The 18,061-nt window shown below is 47.7% G+C and overlaps 1 protein-coding gene across 2 annotated transcripts in view; it reads left to right on the forward strand.

Annotated features, from left to right (window-relative positions):
• The window catches only part of Ptprg (protein tyrosine phosphatase receptor type G), a 683,725-nt gene that overhangs the window by 570,837 nt on the left and 94,827 nt on the right, over positions 1-18,061 (forward strand). For both annotated transcript variants that reach the window (XM_055599059.1, XM_055599058.1), the window contains exon 9: positions 17,560-17,744. In XM_055599059.1, coding sequence (XP_055455034.1) covers positions 17,560-17,744 — 185 coding nt within the window. The remainder of the gene's footprint in view (positions 1-17,559; positions 17,745-18,061) is intronic.

An 18,061-nucleotide genomic window follows, 5' to 3' on the forward strand; every position in this document is an offset into this window, starting at 1 on the left:
AGAGAGAGGGCTAGAGAGAGGGAACAGCCCTGAGACACAAAGGGCTGCTCCTCTTTTTCATGGTTTGTGTGTGTGTGTGTGTGTGTGTGTGTGTGTGTGTGTGTGTGTGTGTGCCATTTACATAGCACCCATCTGTCTTCTCCATTTAGAAATGTGTTGTTATTGTTGTTGCTTTTCATTTTTTGTTTTGCACAAGTTCTCTTCTCTCCCATGTGACTCTGGGGGGGAGGAGTCTCCAGTCTTCCAGCCAGCTGACTTCATTCATATGTTAGTCTTGCTGTCTTTCTGTCCACACCCTTCTCTCCTGCCACATACTCACTGTAGAAAGAAGAATAGAAGTTGGGTCTAAAACTGAAGTTCATGGACTCTCTAGGCTATTGCATAAAGGACTCTTGAGAGCTTAAATCCCATATCTAGAGGCTTGTAAACCATCCTTATAGGGGAGAGAGGATGCAGCCTGAATGTAAGTGGCTCTTCCGAAGTCAGTGAGTTTCTGGGAGGAGATTTTTGACCATGGAGGCAGATAACAGAAACCTGGGGGAGTCCCTCTCTGTACTTGCTGTTCCATAGGTGCCTCCAGTTTGAAGCCCAAAGTAGCATATTTTTGGCCTAATACTTCTGAAATCACTGAAAATACCATTATACATGCCTGGAGAAATAGTACATAATACATGCACAGCTCCATGAATCTCCACAAGCTCGATACACCTGAGCAATAAGCACTCGCATCAAGGCGCTGACATCCCCACTATCCTAGGATGGTCCCAACCTCCTTTCACATCTGGGTTCCCCGTGATAACTGGTGGCAGAAAGTGGCTTTGCCCTGGTGTGCCTGTGGGGCCAGCCGACTAGCCTTCAGTGAATTACGCCACGTTGACTTTGGGAGTGTTGTGTGGAGCGGTTGTTCATTCTTAGGACTACATTCCATGTGCATGCAACTATTCCAGGAAGTGTCCGCATCTGTGGCTGCAGTGTGCTCAGCAAGTTGTAGAACCATCTCTGCTGTCTACTTCTAGAACACTTCCATTGCTCTCAAAGAGATGATAGCCCCTTTAGCCACTACCCTTGGTCCCTTTTCTATAATTTCCCCACCCACTCTTCCTCTCCCCCTGGTAACCACAACTTTACTTTCTGACTATTTGGATTGCCTCTTCTAGACATTTCATATCAATAGTTCACAGAGTGTGTATCTGGCTTCTTTCGCTTAATGTAATATGTCTGGGAGCATGAATCAGAAATAAGAGCTGGTTTATGGTCCAATAATATAGCACCATGTGGACATGCTACATTTTTGCTTATTCATGTATTGCTACTGGACATTTGGAGCTTTCCATTGCCGGGTTATTAGGAATTTTGCTACTCTCACATCTGGGTTTAATTGTGATGGCTTATGCTCTGTACTTAAAAGAGTCAGGCATAGAGCTACCCATTCATACCAAATCTCTAGGTGTGTAGTTGGGAGGACTGGCCTTGCATTTTTCCATAATGGCAGCACCATTTACATTGTCATTAATAGTGTATACAGTGGATACAATGTCTTCCCATCCTTGCCAACACTTGTTATTGTGCATCTTTTTTTTTTTTTTTTGGCCACACTAACAGCTAAAGTACTTTCCCTTTGGCTTTTGCTTTCAGTTCATAATGACAAAGGATAGCTCTGTTTTATTTTTGCATGTACACACCTTGGTACTCTAGGCAAACTCCTGCTCTGTTTCTCCCTGAGATTACTAGCATATTCAGTAGCACCACAGGTAGAAGCCACAGACAGATGCTCATGGTCACTAAATAGCCAAGGAGCTGATGTGGTTGGCCTTAGAGATACCAGGCAAGAGGCGATGCAAAGGAGAGTCGTTTTCTCTTTACCATTTATGTGCACAATCTGGATCCTACTGGAGTAGCGGTCTGTGCTGTGATCTGATGCTGCTTTACAAGGGACAAGGCCCATCTCTGGGCATGCTCCAGCAGCTCACCATCAGAAGCCCGGGTCCTCAAGAAAGATGCAGTGCTTTAGGCATCTGCTGTGGCATTGCTACAGAAGAAAGAAAAATAAGTCAACATGTAAGTCAGGAGTCATCTTTAAACTTTTTGGTTCAGTGGCCAATAATGTATACTCTTGACTCTGAAAGCCGTATGACTCCTGCTGCAACTGTGCAGGGCTGCCATTGAGCCATGAAAGGAGCCAAGGCTAATATGGAAATGAGTGTGGACATAGAAAATATCTCCCAGCGACACTTTTTGAATGTGAATGAGTCCAGACCAGATTGGTCCTGGGAGCCTAGTTTAGGTCCCTGCTCTAGGGAACGTTTCACAGTAAGATGGAGCAAGCATATGTTTTTTAAAAGTAAATAGTAAATATCTCAGCAGTTGTGGTGTGAGTAGGGACATAGCTATGTGGTAAAGTATGAGCAGAAAATGTACAAGACACAGGTATTTCACCCCCAGTTGCCTCCCACCGATGGTGATGGTAGTAAATATGAATTGTTTGGCTTTTACGTTCTGTTTAGAGATTTAGGAAGCTGGCTGTCAGCTTCTTAGTATTTCAGCTGGCCATCTTTCATATCAGAGCTGTAACTAGAGCCTCAGTTAAGTGCATGTGGCTCCTCATTATCCCTGGTCCCACGGCTGTGATCTTTAATGAGAACAGTGCTGGTTGGGTGCCAAGGCAAGGCACCCCATCTCTCCCTCTGTCAGTCCTCCGTCAGGATGATTGGTTGCACCAGCAGGGAGATAAAAGAACGCAGTCTCTTAGTGCCCCAGCCCAAGAAGCATGGTCATGCAGGACACCAAAGAGAAGGGGGAGGGGAATGGCCATCTTCATACTGCATTGTTGCTCAAGAAAGAAATAACTGATGCCATCCATAAAAAATATAAAGCCTTGGTTCCAGAAAATGGAAACAATATTTAGGCTCAGCGGATTGTTCAAGGGACATCCAATTTGCTACTCTGCCCTTTGTCAGTAAATAACTTGGACAGACTTTAGGATTTAATGGGCTGTCATTTCAGTTATTGTTCCGCCCACCCGGGGCACATGGGAGAGCATCTGTGATTAAGTGCTGAGTGCTGTCTATTGTGAAGAAATTTGGGATGGTGGCTGAAGAAAAATAACTTTGCTTCCAACAACACAAAACATATGGTTTATTAATTTAACGAAACCTGCTCAACCCGCAGTGGAATCGAAGCCACTTGATCTGATAATTTGATTTGATGGCTTAATTAAAGTGACACTGTATAATGTAATAAAATCAGAGGAAATAGAGGACACTGGCTGCCTGCGTACCCTCCAGTGTCGCAGACGCATGCCTCGGTTTGCAGGCGCTGTGTTGTGCTCTGCTGGGATGTCTTATTCCGCTGCCATCTCAGCACTAACATTGCTTCTTGTTTTGGTTAAAAGCTGTTTTAAAAGACGTATCCATAAGTAACTAGCTGATCTGAAACCAGAATACATTGAGGAGGAACATCACATTTTCCGCCAAAATGAGCAAAGACATGAATCCATGATTGCTGCAGAAAGAGTTTGACATTGAAATGCTGGTTTTCTGCTATTTTTGGAGAAAATATTAATGTTGTTCTATTTTCAGTTCAATCATCTCCAAACACCTCATTAATGAGCTACAATTACTTTACCTTCTTAAAGGAAAGCTCTGATAGGAACATTACCTTTCTTTGTAGGCAGATGTTCCTCCCAGAGATCCTTCTAAAAAGTGCTCTCATGGCTTCCAGAGACTCTTAGGGCAGGTACATGCTGAGGAAGAGCACACACACTCCATGCAGCTTCCCACAGCTTGGTAGTTTAACTGCCTTCTAAGAACAGCTTGGTTTTAACCTCGGAGTAGGTAAGAGGAAAGCAAGATACAGGCCTGATTTACAACTCAGAACACCCTAGGGCCAATCATTTTTAAATGTCTCACAATCCCATGACTCCTCTCAGAGCATAAACATATGAGGGTGTGTCGTTTGCCTTTGATTGTCTGACACAGTGTTCGTGTTCTGCAGAAATGGTGTGTTGCCTGTTTGCTGTTGCTATAGTGCAATGACTGAGACTGGGTAATTTGTTTAAAAACAGCAAGGAGGAGGCTTGTGTAGGATCTGCCCAGCTTCTGATAAGCGACCCAAGAAGTTCCTGTTCAGGAACTTCAGAAAGAGGGTATGCTGAGAGGAAAGAGAGACACCAGGCTGACCTGCTCTCAACAGGCAGCTTTGCTGAAAGCCATCCATTCCCCCAGGGAACCACATCAGTTCCTCACTGAGGGTGAAGCCTCTTAGATCCTCACCAGTGTGTGTTTCACAGAAGACCATGCCTCAGCGTGAGTTTGGATGGAGATAAGCCATATTGAAACCACAGCTGACATGGCCCATACCACCCGCTGTTTTTCAAGCAGTAGATTTATCTTCATTTTGTCTTCAGCTGCCTTTGAAAAGGTCACCGAGGAGAGTGACTGTGCCCGGGAACTTGGTGGTGGTGCCAGATGCTGTGCTGGCCTCTTTACATTCACATATGTTTTGTTTAATATTCAGCATGGCGTGAGCCAGGACTTGTCATGTATTTGTTGGGTATCCACTGTGACTAACTAGGCACTAGAGACAAAAGTGACCATCAAGGGGGGCTGGGAATATGTTTCTGTGGGTAAAGGGCTTGCTGTGCAAACATGAGGACCCAGGTCCAGATGCCTGCCACCAACACAGGAGCCAGCTACAGTGGCACACATCTGTAATCACACAGGAGGATTCCTAGAACTCACTGACTGGCTAGTCTCACCAAATTTGGTGAGCCCAGGTTCAATGAGAGACTTTATTTCAACATTCTAAGTGATGGAAGAAGACATCTGAATGTTGACCTTTGACCTTCGTGTGTGTGCTCGTGTGTGCGCACACGCGCGTGCGCGCACACACACACACACACACACACACACTTACCCACCCACCCCTGCCTACTTACTTACAGATAGAAAGACACACGTACACATTTTACACTGTGAATGGAAGAAATAACAAGGCAAGCATGGGCCATCATGCCCAAGTATTACTGGCATTACAGGAATTAAATCAGGTACTACAAGCTGGGGAGGCAGTGAGGAAAAGGTCTTCCTTGAGCAAGTCAGTCCATCATTCTTTGTGTGCTTGGTGTTACCTGTTCTGCCAGCTAATCTTTGGTGTTCCTTGAAAAGGTTGCTAAGGCCTCAATTATGGGATTAGCCTCAGGGAGGGCAGGAAGGGAATCCTGCTGAGACCTAGAGGAAAAGGTCATTTGCAGAGGTCCTTCGGTATAGGAAGCATCATGGAACAGTGAACAAAGGGAAGCGAGATTAGAGATAGGGCAGGGAATAGAGACCAATGCCATGTCAGGAAAGCTGGTAGGGTGTTGAGATAGCATTTGTCAGCCCTGGTGCAGTGATCTGAACAGGCAGGTGAGACTCTTTCTTTGGCTGTCATGTAGAGAATGTTTGAGCAGGGCTTCCAGGAGAGTCCACAAGACCAGCAGGGGACAGCTAGGAATTTTCCAGGTCAGGTGACATAATCAGGAGTTGAAGGTGTCCAGTTAGGGAGGCAGTCCCTCACAGGAACTTTACTAAGCGTTTCAAAGTAGCAAGGCAAAGAAGTTATGGTTGGAAGTGACCATGCAAGGAACTGTACTAAAGAGTTGAAACATTAGGCAGGTTGAGAACTTCTAGCCAGATGGTTCCTAGACAGCCAGTGGTTCTCAGTCCACACTGAATGCCCAGACGAGCTGGCTCAACTGCCAGCAGAGAAATCATCGTCATCGTCATCAGCGGCAGCAGCAGCAGGGCAAATTCACTCAGCAGCAAGTAGAAAGGCTAAGGGAGCAAAGAACAAATACTCTTCCTTCTCCTGTGACTTTTTGTATCTGGGTCTCTACTAGAAGCAGTGTTCCATGGTGCTTTCTATACCCCAGGGCCTTTGCAAAGGACTTTTCCCTCTAGATCTCTGCAAGGTTGCATTTGCTGCCCTCCTGGTGGCTGACCCCATGACCCAGGCCTATAAATGGAACCCAAATGTCCACATTTCAGGTGAGTCTTCCTGTATCAATTAAGGCAGTCAAGATAATCCTATACAGACATGCCCTCAGGCCAACTTGCTGAACACAGTTCCTCAGTGAAGTTTCTGGTGATTCTAAGTTATAGAAGTTGCCATTTAAAACCAACCACCCATCACAAACCGCCTTCTCACCATCATCATGTGCCTAATGGTTCCAGTTTGCCAGGTTATCTTGGGTGCTTCTTGTATGAGCTGTTGGGGCCCTGGTCACGGAGTTGACCCCGGGAAGCCAACATGCCCACTTCAAGTGGGACTTCTAAATAGAGGGGCTTGTGCATATTTGAATTAGTGGAACTTCACATGGCACCTAACACCATAGCAGGTGCATAGCCGTGCACTGTTCACTAGCTTATGGACAGCCTAAAGCAGTGTTAGAAGCTAGGCTTGGAAGTCTGGCAACCAAGGTCAGGCCCCAGGTCTACAAATTTATTCTCGTGTGTAGTTGTCATACGTAAACCTTTTAAATTCAACAGTTCCTGGGACTAATATGGGAAGTTCTCTGCAAATACTTGTACTTCTGATCTGTAGGCAAGCAGTGAGGTCTGTGTTCTTCTGGGGCAGCATGCTATCAGGGACACGGTCACTGGAGCTCACAATTCAGATTAAGGGGTTGTGCTTCCTGGAAGAAGTGTGAAGCTGGGCTGTTCTTAACTGATGAAACCCTTCTGGGAAAGTTACAGTGACTGTGTGCCATAGTGTCAGCTTGACAGAATATATAATCAGCCAGGAGATGGACCTGTGGGCATGCCCGTAGGGAATTCTCTTCATTACATTAACTGACGTGGAAAGAGCCATCTTAACTGTAGACAGGACCCTTCTCTGCACTCAAGGCCCAGGCTGGATAAAGAAGAGGAAGCAAGTCGAGTTCCTGTTTCCTGACTGTGGGTGAGGTGTGAATAAGCGAAACTCCTGCTGCCTTGACTTCCCAGCCGTGACGGATTGTACCTTAAACTCTGAGCTAAAATAAGCCCCGTCTCACTTAAATTATCTTTATCAGAGTGTCTTATCACAGCAACAGGAAGAGAAACTTAGACACTGCCCTATGAATCCTGTCCCCTCCCCAGACCCACTGTACATGTCACTTCCTTTGGCACCAGCTCACTGGCGTGAGCCAGCCTCAGCAGCTTCTTCTGCGCAGGGCCGTTGGCCACCATCAGCACCAAACCGATTCTTCTCAACCTACAGAGCCCTGAGGTGCCCCTCCAAGGGAAACCTCTTGGCTGCTTTGATCTTACCACTTGGAGGACACCCATATTTTCCCCTAATAGCACTTAGCACTTTGGTTTTAGAATATATCGCTCTTCTACTATCCTGCAAATACCATGATGTGGTGACACTCTGTATCTCTTGAGGGGGTGGCACTCTGACCATTGCTAATTCTTCAGTAAGTATGAGAATGGATGGAAGGATGGATGGATGGATGGATGGATGGATGGATGAATGGATGGACGGCCAGGAAAAAGAGAGCCTTGTTCTAGAGGCGGTCCAGTCAGAGCATTTGCCATCTTTCCAGGCTAGGGTCTCATACAGCAAGAGTGTAACCAGGCATTTGTAGGATGGGTCTACATCACTCACAGTATCTGCAGCCAGAGAAGCTCCTTCTACTGTAGCCAAAACCCTCTGGAATGTAAGTGTTCATTTCAAAGCAACCATGGAGAGAGGGCTTGCTTCACCGCTGAGGAGATCAACCTAACAGCATAGGAAGGAAGTTCGTAGACTTGCAGGTGCTGCCTGGAGTCAAGAAGTTCCCAGGGACCACTGCTGTCTGGGCTTGGGAGCTGTTGAGCCAATTCTGGCAGCAGGTGCCAGGGGCTGTCAGTCATTTTCACACTTTATAAATATTAGCTAATTACTTAATCCTTTCTGTCTCCAGGCCGGTAGGCAGAGTTTGAGCTTCAAGGCCAACTTAGCAAACCTCCTACAGCTTCTACTTTCTTTTGCTCACCAGATAAATCTGTTCTGGCATTGGGCTTATTCATGTGGACACAGTGGTGCTTGCAAACAACCATGTGGAAATTAATAAAGGCCAGCAGTGTCCTTCCTCTCAGAGCAATGTACTTCTTCTTTCCTGCTAACTAGCAGTCGCTGCTCATGAAGCATGAGGCTCTGAGATTGCAGACATCTCTCAACAGAGTAATATAGCCAGGAGAGAGTTGTTCTCCCTATTCTTCCCACCAGTTATTCCTCAAGCCTCCTTGTGGGTGCTATTCTTTAACTATTGTCCAAGGATATGGGCATGACCCTCACTTTCTCATGACCTAAAAAACAGTCACTTCCCTTGCTGCTGGGAAGTAGAAAGAGCCATGAATACAGCTTGGGGAACCTTGTGGGGCCCACTATCCATTCATTCTTTGCTCTTTATTTCTTAGCATGTCCAGAGGCCTAATATTTCTGTCACTGACCTTGGGCAGCTCTCCTGTGGCTTCCTTCCTTCCTTCCTTCCTTCCTTCCTTCCTTCCTTCCTTCCTTCCTTCCTTCCTTTCTTTCCTTTCTTTTCTTTCTTTTCTTTCTTTCCTTTCTTTCTTTCCAATGAATTTGCTTGGACTGAGATGCATGTCTTGATTGTCACATTTCAGATCTCTCCGTGTATGGAGGAGGCATTGCGTAGCTGAGAGCTGTCGGGTGTTATCAAGTACAATGTTTCCTGGCTAGCATGAGGAAGAGTCTCAAAAGAGAGGAGCCTTCTCAAAGAGGAGTAGGCTGACCACTTCAAGCTGTTACCAGCCACAAAGCCTGAGCTTCTGGGAACATGTGGACCTAGTTAGAGGCAGCCTAGAGTCAGAGGTAGCTCAGTCCCTCTATAGAGAGGGGTGGTCATTTAAAATAGGGTTTCTGAGAGCTTATTCCTAATTCTGACTCTGAACAAATGATTCTCAATGTCCTAAGTCTAACTTATTTAAATAAAAGCCTAGCTAACCTGTCTGTGGGGTCACATGTAATTTTTTATCATGCTCTTGAGAGAGTTTTAAAAAGACAGCTTGTAGGCTCTTAAGCTGTTACACAGAGCTCATCCTTTGGTTGCCAAAGGTGTCTTTGGACCTCTATTGTGTGTGACACAACTGTATCTTCATAGCTGTACCATCATCCTAGCAGTCAGAAATATGTAGCTCATCTTCAGGAAACCTCACCACAGTGCAAGGGTGCTGGGCCTCCTGCACAGATCTCATATCCTGAGTCCGCTGGAGAGCGAGGTCCAGAGATGGAGGAGGCTCAGAGCACTGCATGCAAGGGACGCTCGGTAAGGTAGAGCAGCACAGCTCTTCTCTTGGCTTGATGTTACAGTGTGTTCAAGGGAAGGGGAGGCAGTGTCCCAGGGCGCGTGAAGGAAATCCAGTCTTCCACTCAGGACCCTTCTGAACTCTGCCACCTCCCTTAGTGTCAGGCTGAACAATGCTCCTTCCTGGACAGGATGTGGCCACCTCCCCTGGCCGTTAGCTCTCACAAGCCGGGGGGACATTATGGATAAAACAGAGTCCAGCGTGGGAGGAAGGGCTGGGATGTCTAGGGTGCATGTGTGGAGCTCCGACATGCCTCCCCTGGTGGCCTCTGCTCAGCAGGGAGCACAGTGAGGCAGAACCACTTGTACATGCCTCACCTGCTGGCCTCTGTGCTCGTTGGAACCAGCTCTAACCCTCATTTGCCGAGAGACAGCACTGTAGTTGAGGGCTACTAGCAGCCGTGGAGGGGATGCCGCTGCACAGTGTAGGGTTAAGTCCCAAGGCAGCATGGGAGAGAGGAGGTAGCCTGGCGCTTAGCAGAACTTAGGGCCACTGGAACCAGCGTCCCCAAGGCAGAGAGTAGCCACCTAGCAAAATCTGACTTCTCAGGGCAAACCTACATGAACAGAATCTTTCCTGCAATCCTTAGACGCTTTGGATCTAGCATCATGCTGTTCCATGTTGTCTTTCCACAGCCTCATGGCAGGGCCATGGCAGTCTGACCCAGCCTTCCTACTCGCCATTCAGAACCTGTTTATCATTGAGGATTCAGCTCAGCCTCTCTCTGCTCAGCAGGACTCCCCAACCAAACCACCTCACAAGTCTGGAGCTTTTTAAAACATTTCTAGAGGTTGCTATAATATTGTTCTTAAAAAGCATCACTATGTTCCTTAGCGCTAGGGCTATGTAAATCTTGGGCTGACATTAACCCTAATTCTAGTCCCTAATTTACTCACCTGGGGAATTCCATAGGCTTCTTATATTTATTAATAATTTTAGATGTGCTCTGATAAAATATAAATGATTATGAAGAAAGCCAGCTATCTCCAGATAAAATGAAATCTTTTTCAATTGTGTACTTACTGTATAAGTTATTCTGCTGTTCCTGGGGTAAACACTGACCTAGGCAGCTTATAGCAAGATAGTTTATTTGGGCTTACGTTTCCACAGGGCTAGGGGCCACAAAGGCATTTCCTCCATCAAGGCCACACCTCCTAAACCTACCCAAACAACACTAGCAATTAGGGACCACATATTCAAGTACACCAATTGGGGTGGGATGGAGTGGAGAGGGGTGTTCTCATTCAAACTACACTTCTTTGCTTTCTGGTGAGGACACTTAGTTTGCAAGATTGAGCAACAGGGCCATTCACCATTAGACTCAGCCATCCCACGTCACACCGATCCTATGAGCATTGCTGCATTTGCTGCCGCATCTGAGAGATAATATCTTAGTTAGAGATTAGTGAAAACAACAGCATCCTTTTCTCACCTGAGTCTGTAGTTTCACAGAATTCTCTCGAGAGCCCTTAAGGAATGCCAAGGGCTTGAGTTTGAGGCTTTGGTGATAGTTATCATTTTCCTGCCCAACTGTGACCTCCAAAAGGCCAAGGCTCATGCTAGCCTATGTTCATCGTTTGAGTAAGTGAATACATGATCGTCTGGGCTCTAAAACAAGGTAATGGGAAAACTAGGAATATCATAAAATCATAGTAGGTGTCTTGCATGTCAGCCAGAACAGCACAAGGTAAGTGCCACAGATGCTGGCTGGTGGGTACCACCTAGATGCTCATTGACCAGTGACACCTAGATGCTCACTGGTGAGCTTCCCTGTGACGGCTGAAAGGTCCAGGACTTGCACCTACATTTCTGACACAGGAAGAATGGTGCTCGGATTGCCTTTGCTATTAGAGGGATGCACAGGAGTTGGACACTCTTCTGGAAATATTCTAGATACTCTCTTCCTCCTTTGTTATTAAGAAAAGGGGGTGGGGCATGAAGGGAAGATGGGAGGGAAGCATGGAAGAGAAGGGACCTTTTGTCCTAAGTATCATTAGCCTGGCAGAAGCCACTGGTAAAAGGCTGCAGCATTGATGTGTGTGCCCACATGGGACAGTGTTCACCCTGTGAGCAGTTTGCGTAATCTCCCTACGTCTTCATGTCATCATGTAGATGGGATAAGAGGCAGGGAGCATGAGTGGAGAGAGCAAACACAGCTGCTTAACTGCCCCTCCTCCAGGCTTAATTCAGGCTGACTCATCGCCTACTCTGTGTCCTATGCTCTGCTTGGCAACTGGGTCTTCTGGACCGAGGAGTCCTCAGCATAAATGGAGACGTCCCTCCTGGACTCATACACATGTGCATGCATGGCCTATCTGAAACGGGGGCAGAGCCTGCCCTCAGTATGGAACTGGCGGCGCTCGCTCCATGGTCTTTGGAAGATGGGAATGCAAGTCATGCCAGAACAGCGCTCACGTTAGGTCGTCCTGTACCTTCTGCAGAGCGATGCGCTGTTGATGAGCTCTTGGACGGGGGAGAAAAGGATCTGACATTCTGAAGCACTAAGATTCCAGGACTTTTATTTTGTTGTCCTTAGCTCTGTCTGGTCTGCTGATACCGTAAGAGAAGGCTTTTCCTCAGGCGAGGTGTTTGGGAAGTTTCCTGCATTCGGGGGGTCCTGAGCTGAGCTGAGGTGGTGTACCACCCTGTGTGGGCATGATAATCACCCCTCTCCACACTGGCCTGGGTTCTGTTGCCATAGATTGTCAGCCTGAGCCGGAGTGCTGTGTTTGAGCAATCTGTGTCTCAAACTATCCACAGCTGGCCCATTGCCTCAAGTAAAGGGCCTGAAAGGAGGTCCCTGGAGCAGCCGTTTACTCAAAGAGTTTCAGACACTTGGGTGTTACACCGACTTTCATCAGAGCATATCCCAATACCTCATCTAAATCCCAAAATGAAAAGGGCGAGGGTCAGGGGAGACTTAGATTGACTTTTGCAAGCACTGAGAAAATATCCTTGACATTGATGTAAAATCGGAGGACCTCGGGTGCTCAGCTAGAAGCCTCTTCATTATTTAACGAAAGCTGAGATCCTAATTAAAGGTGGTTCAGAGTAAAAGCAGGAATTCTCAGCGCTGCTAGGGACTGTCATCCTGGATATCTGTGAAAAGCAATCTCTCCCCAGTGAGCATGTAATCAGGCCCTGGGAAGGGAAGGGCTGATGTCAGGGCCACCTCACAGGGATGTTTGTTTGGAGAGCTGGGTGTGGTGCCTCCTGCCTCATTAAAGGGCTTTGATTTTATATAAAAGGGTGTGCCAAAATGTCCCAGATACCAGGGTTTGCGACAGCCGTCACTAGGGGCAGGAAGGATGTAAAATCTAGGCGGCTGCCACAGCACTCCTGCCTTGGGGGTTCAGGCAGCTGTGGATCAGGGGACCCTGAAAGGGCAGTAGGGTGTGGCGGGAAATGTTGCAAACATGATCACAGCCCTAGTCTAAAGGGGACCCTGGCTTTGCTGTTCTAGCTGACCTCACTTAAACACCCAGACTTATAAGTGAAGGTCACTGGGCTTGAGGCCGACGAGCTGTTCTTATTTACAGTGTGCCTCTTATACTCACCCCAGTCCAGTGAGGAAGCCATTACCAAACAGCAGCGCGTCATGCAGATGAGGAGGCAGCAGGCCACCAAGAGCCCAAGTCCTACACCAGCTTTCCAGAACCCTTCCACATAACTGCCCTGTATCTGCTTCCTTTCTCACTGGTCTTGAAAAGGAGACCCCGTCTGATGCGGTGATCTCCTAACTGCACACAGCAGCAGAACCCTAGGTACCAGGCGGCATCTCATACTCTCCTTCCTCCAGCATGGACCAGTGCTTGCTGGTTCTGTGTTTCCAGAGTAGCACACATACCCTTACCCGTGTGTTGTTGAAGGCAGATGTCCAGTGCGGCTGGGGCAGAGCTGGTCAGACACAGGTGAGAGAGGAGCAGGGCGAGAAGCTGGGAGGCTGGAAACTGAGAGAGTCATAGCACAGGCCTGTGGACCAGGGAAGGGCCAAGGATGTTACAGCAGCTGCCATCAGCTTGCTGTTCAAATGCACACGCATGCCAGCCGCTGCTGTAGGCTAGGGCAGTAGACGGAATGCGATCGAAGGCACCAGGCACACCTTACTCCCTTGGGGGAGGCAAATTGTTCCAGATAGTCAGTGAAGCAGCAACGTCATTCAGGGTGAGTGCTGTGAAGGGTCCAAGCTCCGTGAACAGGCTGCCTGTGAGCTGTGCTGAGCAGTTGTTTTCAGTGCTAAGAATGCAAACAATTCCTTTCTATCATGCAGACCTCACCCACCGCCAAATTTTATGCAACGTGAACTGAGAATGTTAATACCTTTAAACGGTACAAAAAGATCAGAGTTTGAGGCCCACAGAAATCGTACAAAGCTGAAATTAGGCATCAGTGTGTAAGTTCTCCTGGGCACAGCCACACTCACTCATGCGCCCACTGCCTCTGCAAGCTTCTGTGCTTTCAAGGCAAGAGAGACCGTGACTTGCAAAGCCAAAATTATTTCCCGTCTGTCCTTTTTATAGATAAGGATGCCAAGCTCTATTCTAGGTCCTTCTAAAATTCTGCAAAGGCCTTTCCCACATCAAGCCCACTGCATTGCCACTGTCCAGAATCCCACTGTCTAGGAAGATGAGAAAACGAGCTTGGAGATTGAGAGCAGAAAGGAATGTGTCTCCTTGTCTCCTTGTCTTCTGCTAGGGTGCATGTGCGGAGGACTCCTCAGCTAACCTCTTGCTACTTCCGGCCTGGTCTGGGGCAGTCTAGGGCAAGTATGGGTCTGGTGTGACCGCTCAGTTATAGATGCCTTTCTCTGGCAGGTGGCCCAGTCCCCAGACCTTAACTCTGCACTTTCCACTCAGAGTGACAGCACCCAACACTGTTTTTTATAGGTGCTACCTACTGACCACGTCATGCACGTACCTGCAGACCTCATGCCTGTGCCTTTGTTGGTCTGTTTGGGGATTTGGTTTATTTGTTTCTGATTCATTTTGTTTTTGAGACAGGGTCTCACGGTGTTGCTTTAGCCCAGCCTCACATCTGAGAACCTCCCGAGAACCTCTGTGATTGTTGGCATGCATCACCGTGTCCAGCCCTTTTACATTTTTTTCTACATCAAATTATATGTAACCTGCTTTCACAAATAGGCAAGAAGAGCGAGATAATCTGTCAGACATTGGGTTCTAGAATGCTTGCAGTGGTTGTCTGTACCTACAGTGACATTTAGGGTGAATCTTCTTTTGACTTTCCTATTTCTTTTCTTGTACTATATAATTTACATACATACATACATACATATGTACATATATGTACTTGTGTATATGCGTATATGAATCATCTTAACCTGCATAGAAAAACCCGGTCATTTTCATTTCAAAAAATAAATAAAGGTGGTGTGTCCACATGTGGCTGCTAAGATTATTTATGTGGTTGTGTTGTAACTGCGGGAAAGATGTGTCGCTGACAACTCACCACTCAATTGCAGCAGGGCTTTAGAATGGCTTTAGCAAACACAAGGAAGACAAACGTGGTAGGAGGTGAGAGATGTGGAAGTTAGGTCATCATTGGGAGCATAAAATATTCCCAATATATAAAACTGGCCCCCCTGCCACTGTTAAGAAGGATGGAGATACGGATCTTTGCTGGTTTCTTTTTCCTCCCTTTGTGCTGCCTGGAGAAACAACCTGGTAAATTGGACTGTTAAAAAAAAACAGTGCCTTGTCGCCCCCTAGTGTCCTTCTTCTGTTCTGTCAGCTCCGGCCATTGCAGCAGTCTTTGTTTAAAGCCCCTGCTCTGAAGGCAAAGGATGGCAGCTTGATGCCCACACTCAGGGCAGAAGGCATTGAGAATGCTCGTCGATCTCCACTTCTTCCTGTTGAAGCCACACAAAGCACATCTATCCAACAGAGGCAAAGGAGCCTCCTGCCAGGGAAGGCTGCCCTCCTTCCACAGCTGTCGCCAAAACTGGCCTTGCCAGGAATGTGGCCAGTGGCTCAAGACAGCCTGAGTTTTGGGAGTCTGGGTCAGGAAAAGAGGGGTGTGTGTGTGTGTGTGTGTGTGTGTGTGTGTGTGTGTGTTGGTGGCTTCTGGAAGGTTCTGAGCGTTGCCAAGCCTGACTGTTCGAGTGTGCTCCCCTCTAACTCACCCCATGCCAGCAGCTGTTCTGCTCCCACCCTCTCTTGAGTACCTCCCACTACCGGACATCTCAATTTTGCATTCTATTTGTCCTAGAACTTGCCAATCTCCTGGTCATAGTCCCTGGTCTAATGTGCATCTCTGGACAGGCCTCCTCCTACACCTCTTGGGACCTTGGCTTCACCAGGGGCATAGGAGGCTTTATCAGAACAACTTTATCTGGCCGTCCTGGGCTCAGACTTTTCCAGTGGTTTCCCATGGTTTCTGGATGAAAGGCCAGGCTTCTCAATGCAGCTGTACCCATCTTTTCACTGGCCCTTCTTCCTGCCTTCATCCCACCTGATGGTCCAGTTCGGACCCTGGAATATTGCTTCCGTACCCCTTCCTCAGCCTTTGCTTCTTCCCCACCCTCCTCCCACCAAGCAGCTTTGGCTCAGCTCTCAGTTGAAAGTGCCTTCCTCAAGGGAGTCAGTCCAGGGAAGAGGCGGCTCCTCAGAGCTGCTTCTGCAGGACAGTGAAGTTCTTCCTCCTGACGTCTGTCCATCCCTTGCATGCCGTATCAGCCTTGCATGGGTGGTTCCTCCCAAAGTCTTCATTTCCCCTTGGAGACTGGAGGAAATGTGCCCTGTGGAGAAATTGTTTGTGTTTAGAGACAAGTGTGGCTGTTACAGAGAGGAGAGGGTGGCACTCTTGACCACACCTGCTGCACTGCCTGCTCTCCAGGCTGATCCGGAGCTCTCAATACTGTGCTAGCCAGCCCTAGACAGACGGACGGCCTCTGTATGTCCTGAAGCTTCTCAGCTGCAGGGGTGGAAAGACAAAGGAGCCAGACCTTCCCTTACTCCCAAGACAGGGGAACCACCCAGGCTATTGCCAGTTCAAAGGAAGCCATCTTTCTGTGGGTGCCTTTGCTCTAATGTTATTTAAAGACCATCTTGCATCTATACTTTAATCTGTTTGCAGTAAAATTTCATCTACAATTCTAGTTAGCTGAATGGACCGCCAGTCAAATGTTCTGTTTTCTTCAAAGAGTCTGTCCTGAGGAAAAGTCAGAGGAGAAAGATTCATTAATAAAGGGTAGCATGAGAAAGGTGGCCGCAAGTAGTCCTTCAGACAAGAGGGATGGATTTGAATATGGACATTGTATGAGATAATCCTGTTGACTCTGCATGTGCTTTCTTAGGTAGAGAATGGCGATGAGGTTGGATGAGAGAATGTTCTTGCTCTTAAAAGTTGCAAGTCAGCAACAGACAGCTTGGTCTTCATGGGGTTCGCTTGGTGAGTGGAGTGGGTGAGGGCTGTTTGTAACATGGATCTGTTGCCTGCCTTTGGATCACTTCCCCCTGGCAGGGCAACCTTGCCTGGCCTCAGGGGATGAAGATATGCTCAGTTCTGATGTGACTTGATGGGCTGAGAAGGGTTGATAGTGAGGGAGGGGGCTCCTCTTTCCTGGGGGGAGGAGGAAGAAGGGGGAGAGGGGACCAGGAGGAAGGGGGTACCTTGGGATATAAAGTAAATAAACTTAAATTTGTAAAACAGTTGCAGGTCAGAGTATTTAGGGCTGAAGTAACAGAGTATCTCCTTAGCTAAAAAGGGGTGTGTGTGTGCTTGTGTGTGTGTCTGTGTAGGGGACAAGGCACAGTATTGTGGCACATGACTACAATCCCAAGACTTAGGGGATTGAGGCAGTAGTACCATAACTTGAGGGCCAGCCTGGACTATATAGCAAAACTGTCCCAAAAAAAACCGAAGGGGGGGAAAAAAAGATCTGGGGAGATGGCTCACTTGCATTGCAGTCATGAGGACCCGACTTTGATCTCCAGAGCCCATATTTAAAAAAAAAAAAAGCCAGGTGTAAAATAAAACTCCAGTGCATGTGACCTCAGCACTGAGTAGGTGGCCTGTCCTTAGGAAAAAAACACTGCCTCAAAAACAGAAAAACTAACAAGTGGACGACTCCTGAGAACTGCTACCCAGCGTTTTCGTCCTCCTCCACTCTTTCGCACTTGTGGATGCTGGTGCACATGCAGAGAGCGTGGCCAGCTGGTGTGCAAGATTGCTAAGAGGCCCTGGGTGCAGAACTGTGTCCTGTGTTCAGTTTGCAGCTCTCCGCCCATCCACATGAAGGTGCAGCCCCTGAACCAGACCGCGCTGCAGGTGTCCTGGAGCCAGCCGGAAACCATCTACCACCCGCCCATCATGAACTACATGATCTCCTACAGCTGGACCAAGAACGAGGATGAAAAGGAGAAGACATTCACTAAGGACAGTGACAAGGACTTGGTAAGGCCCTTCTGGATTGAGTCCAGGGCACACTGCTCTCACGGGACCCAGCGAGCATATCTCCTCCTAAAGGGAGGTAGGTGGGCATGACATGAGGGTCCCTAGAAGCTGGCAGGCCAGTTAGCCTGCTGTGCACTGCAGTGAACAGACTGTGTCTCAAGTGAGATGGAAGGCAAGGCCCACATGTGATACTGTCCACTTATCTCCACATACACACTGTGACATATGGACCCTCATACTCACACACACACACTCACACATATCCCCCCAACACACACACACACACACACACACACACACACACACACACACACACA

The sequence above is a fragment of the Psammomys obesus genome, unplaced genomic scaffold (assembly GCF_907164565.1).
Source record: "Psammomys obesus unplaced genomic scaffold, mPsaObe1.curated_primary_1811, whole genome shotgun sequence".
Classification (NCBI taxonomy): Eukaryota; Metazoa; Chordata; class Mammalia; order Rodentia; family Muridae; genus Psammomys; species Psammomys obesus.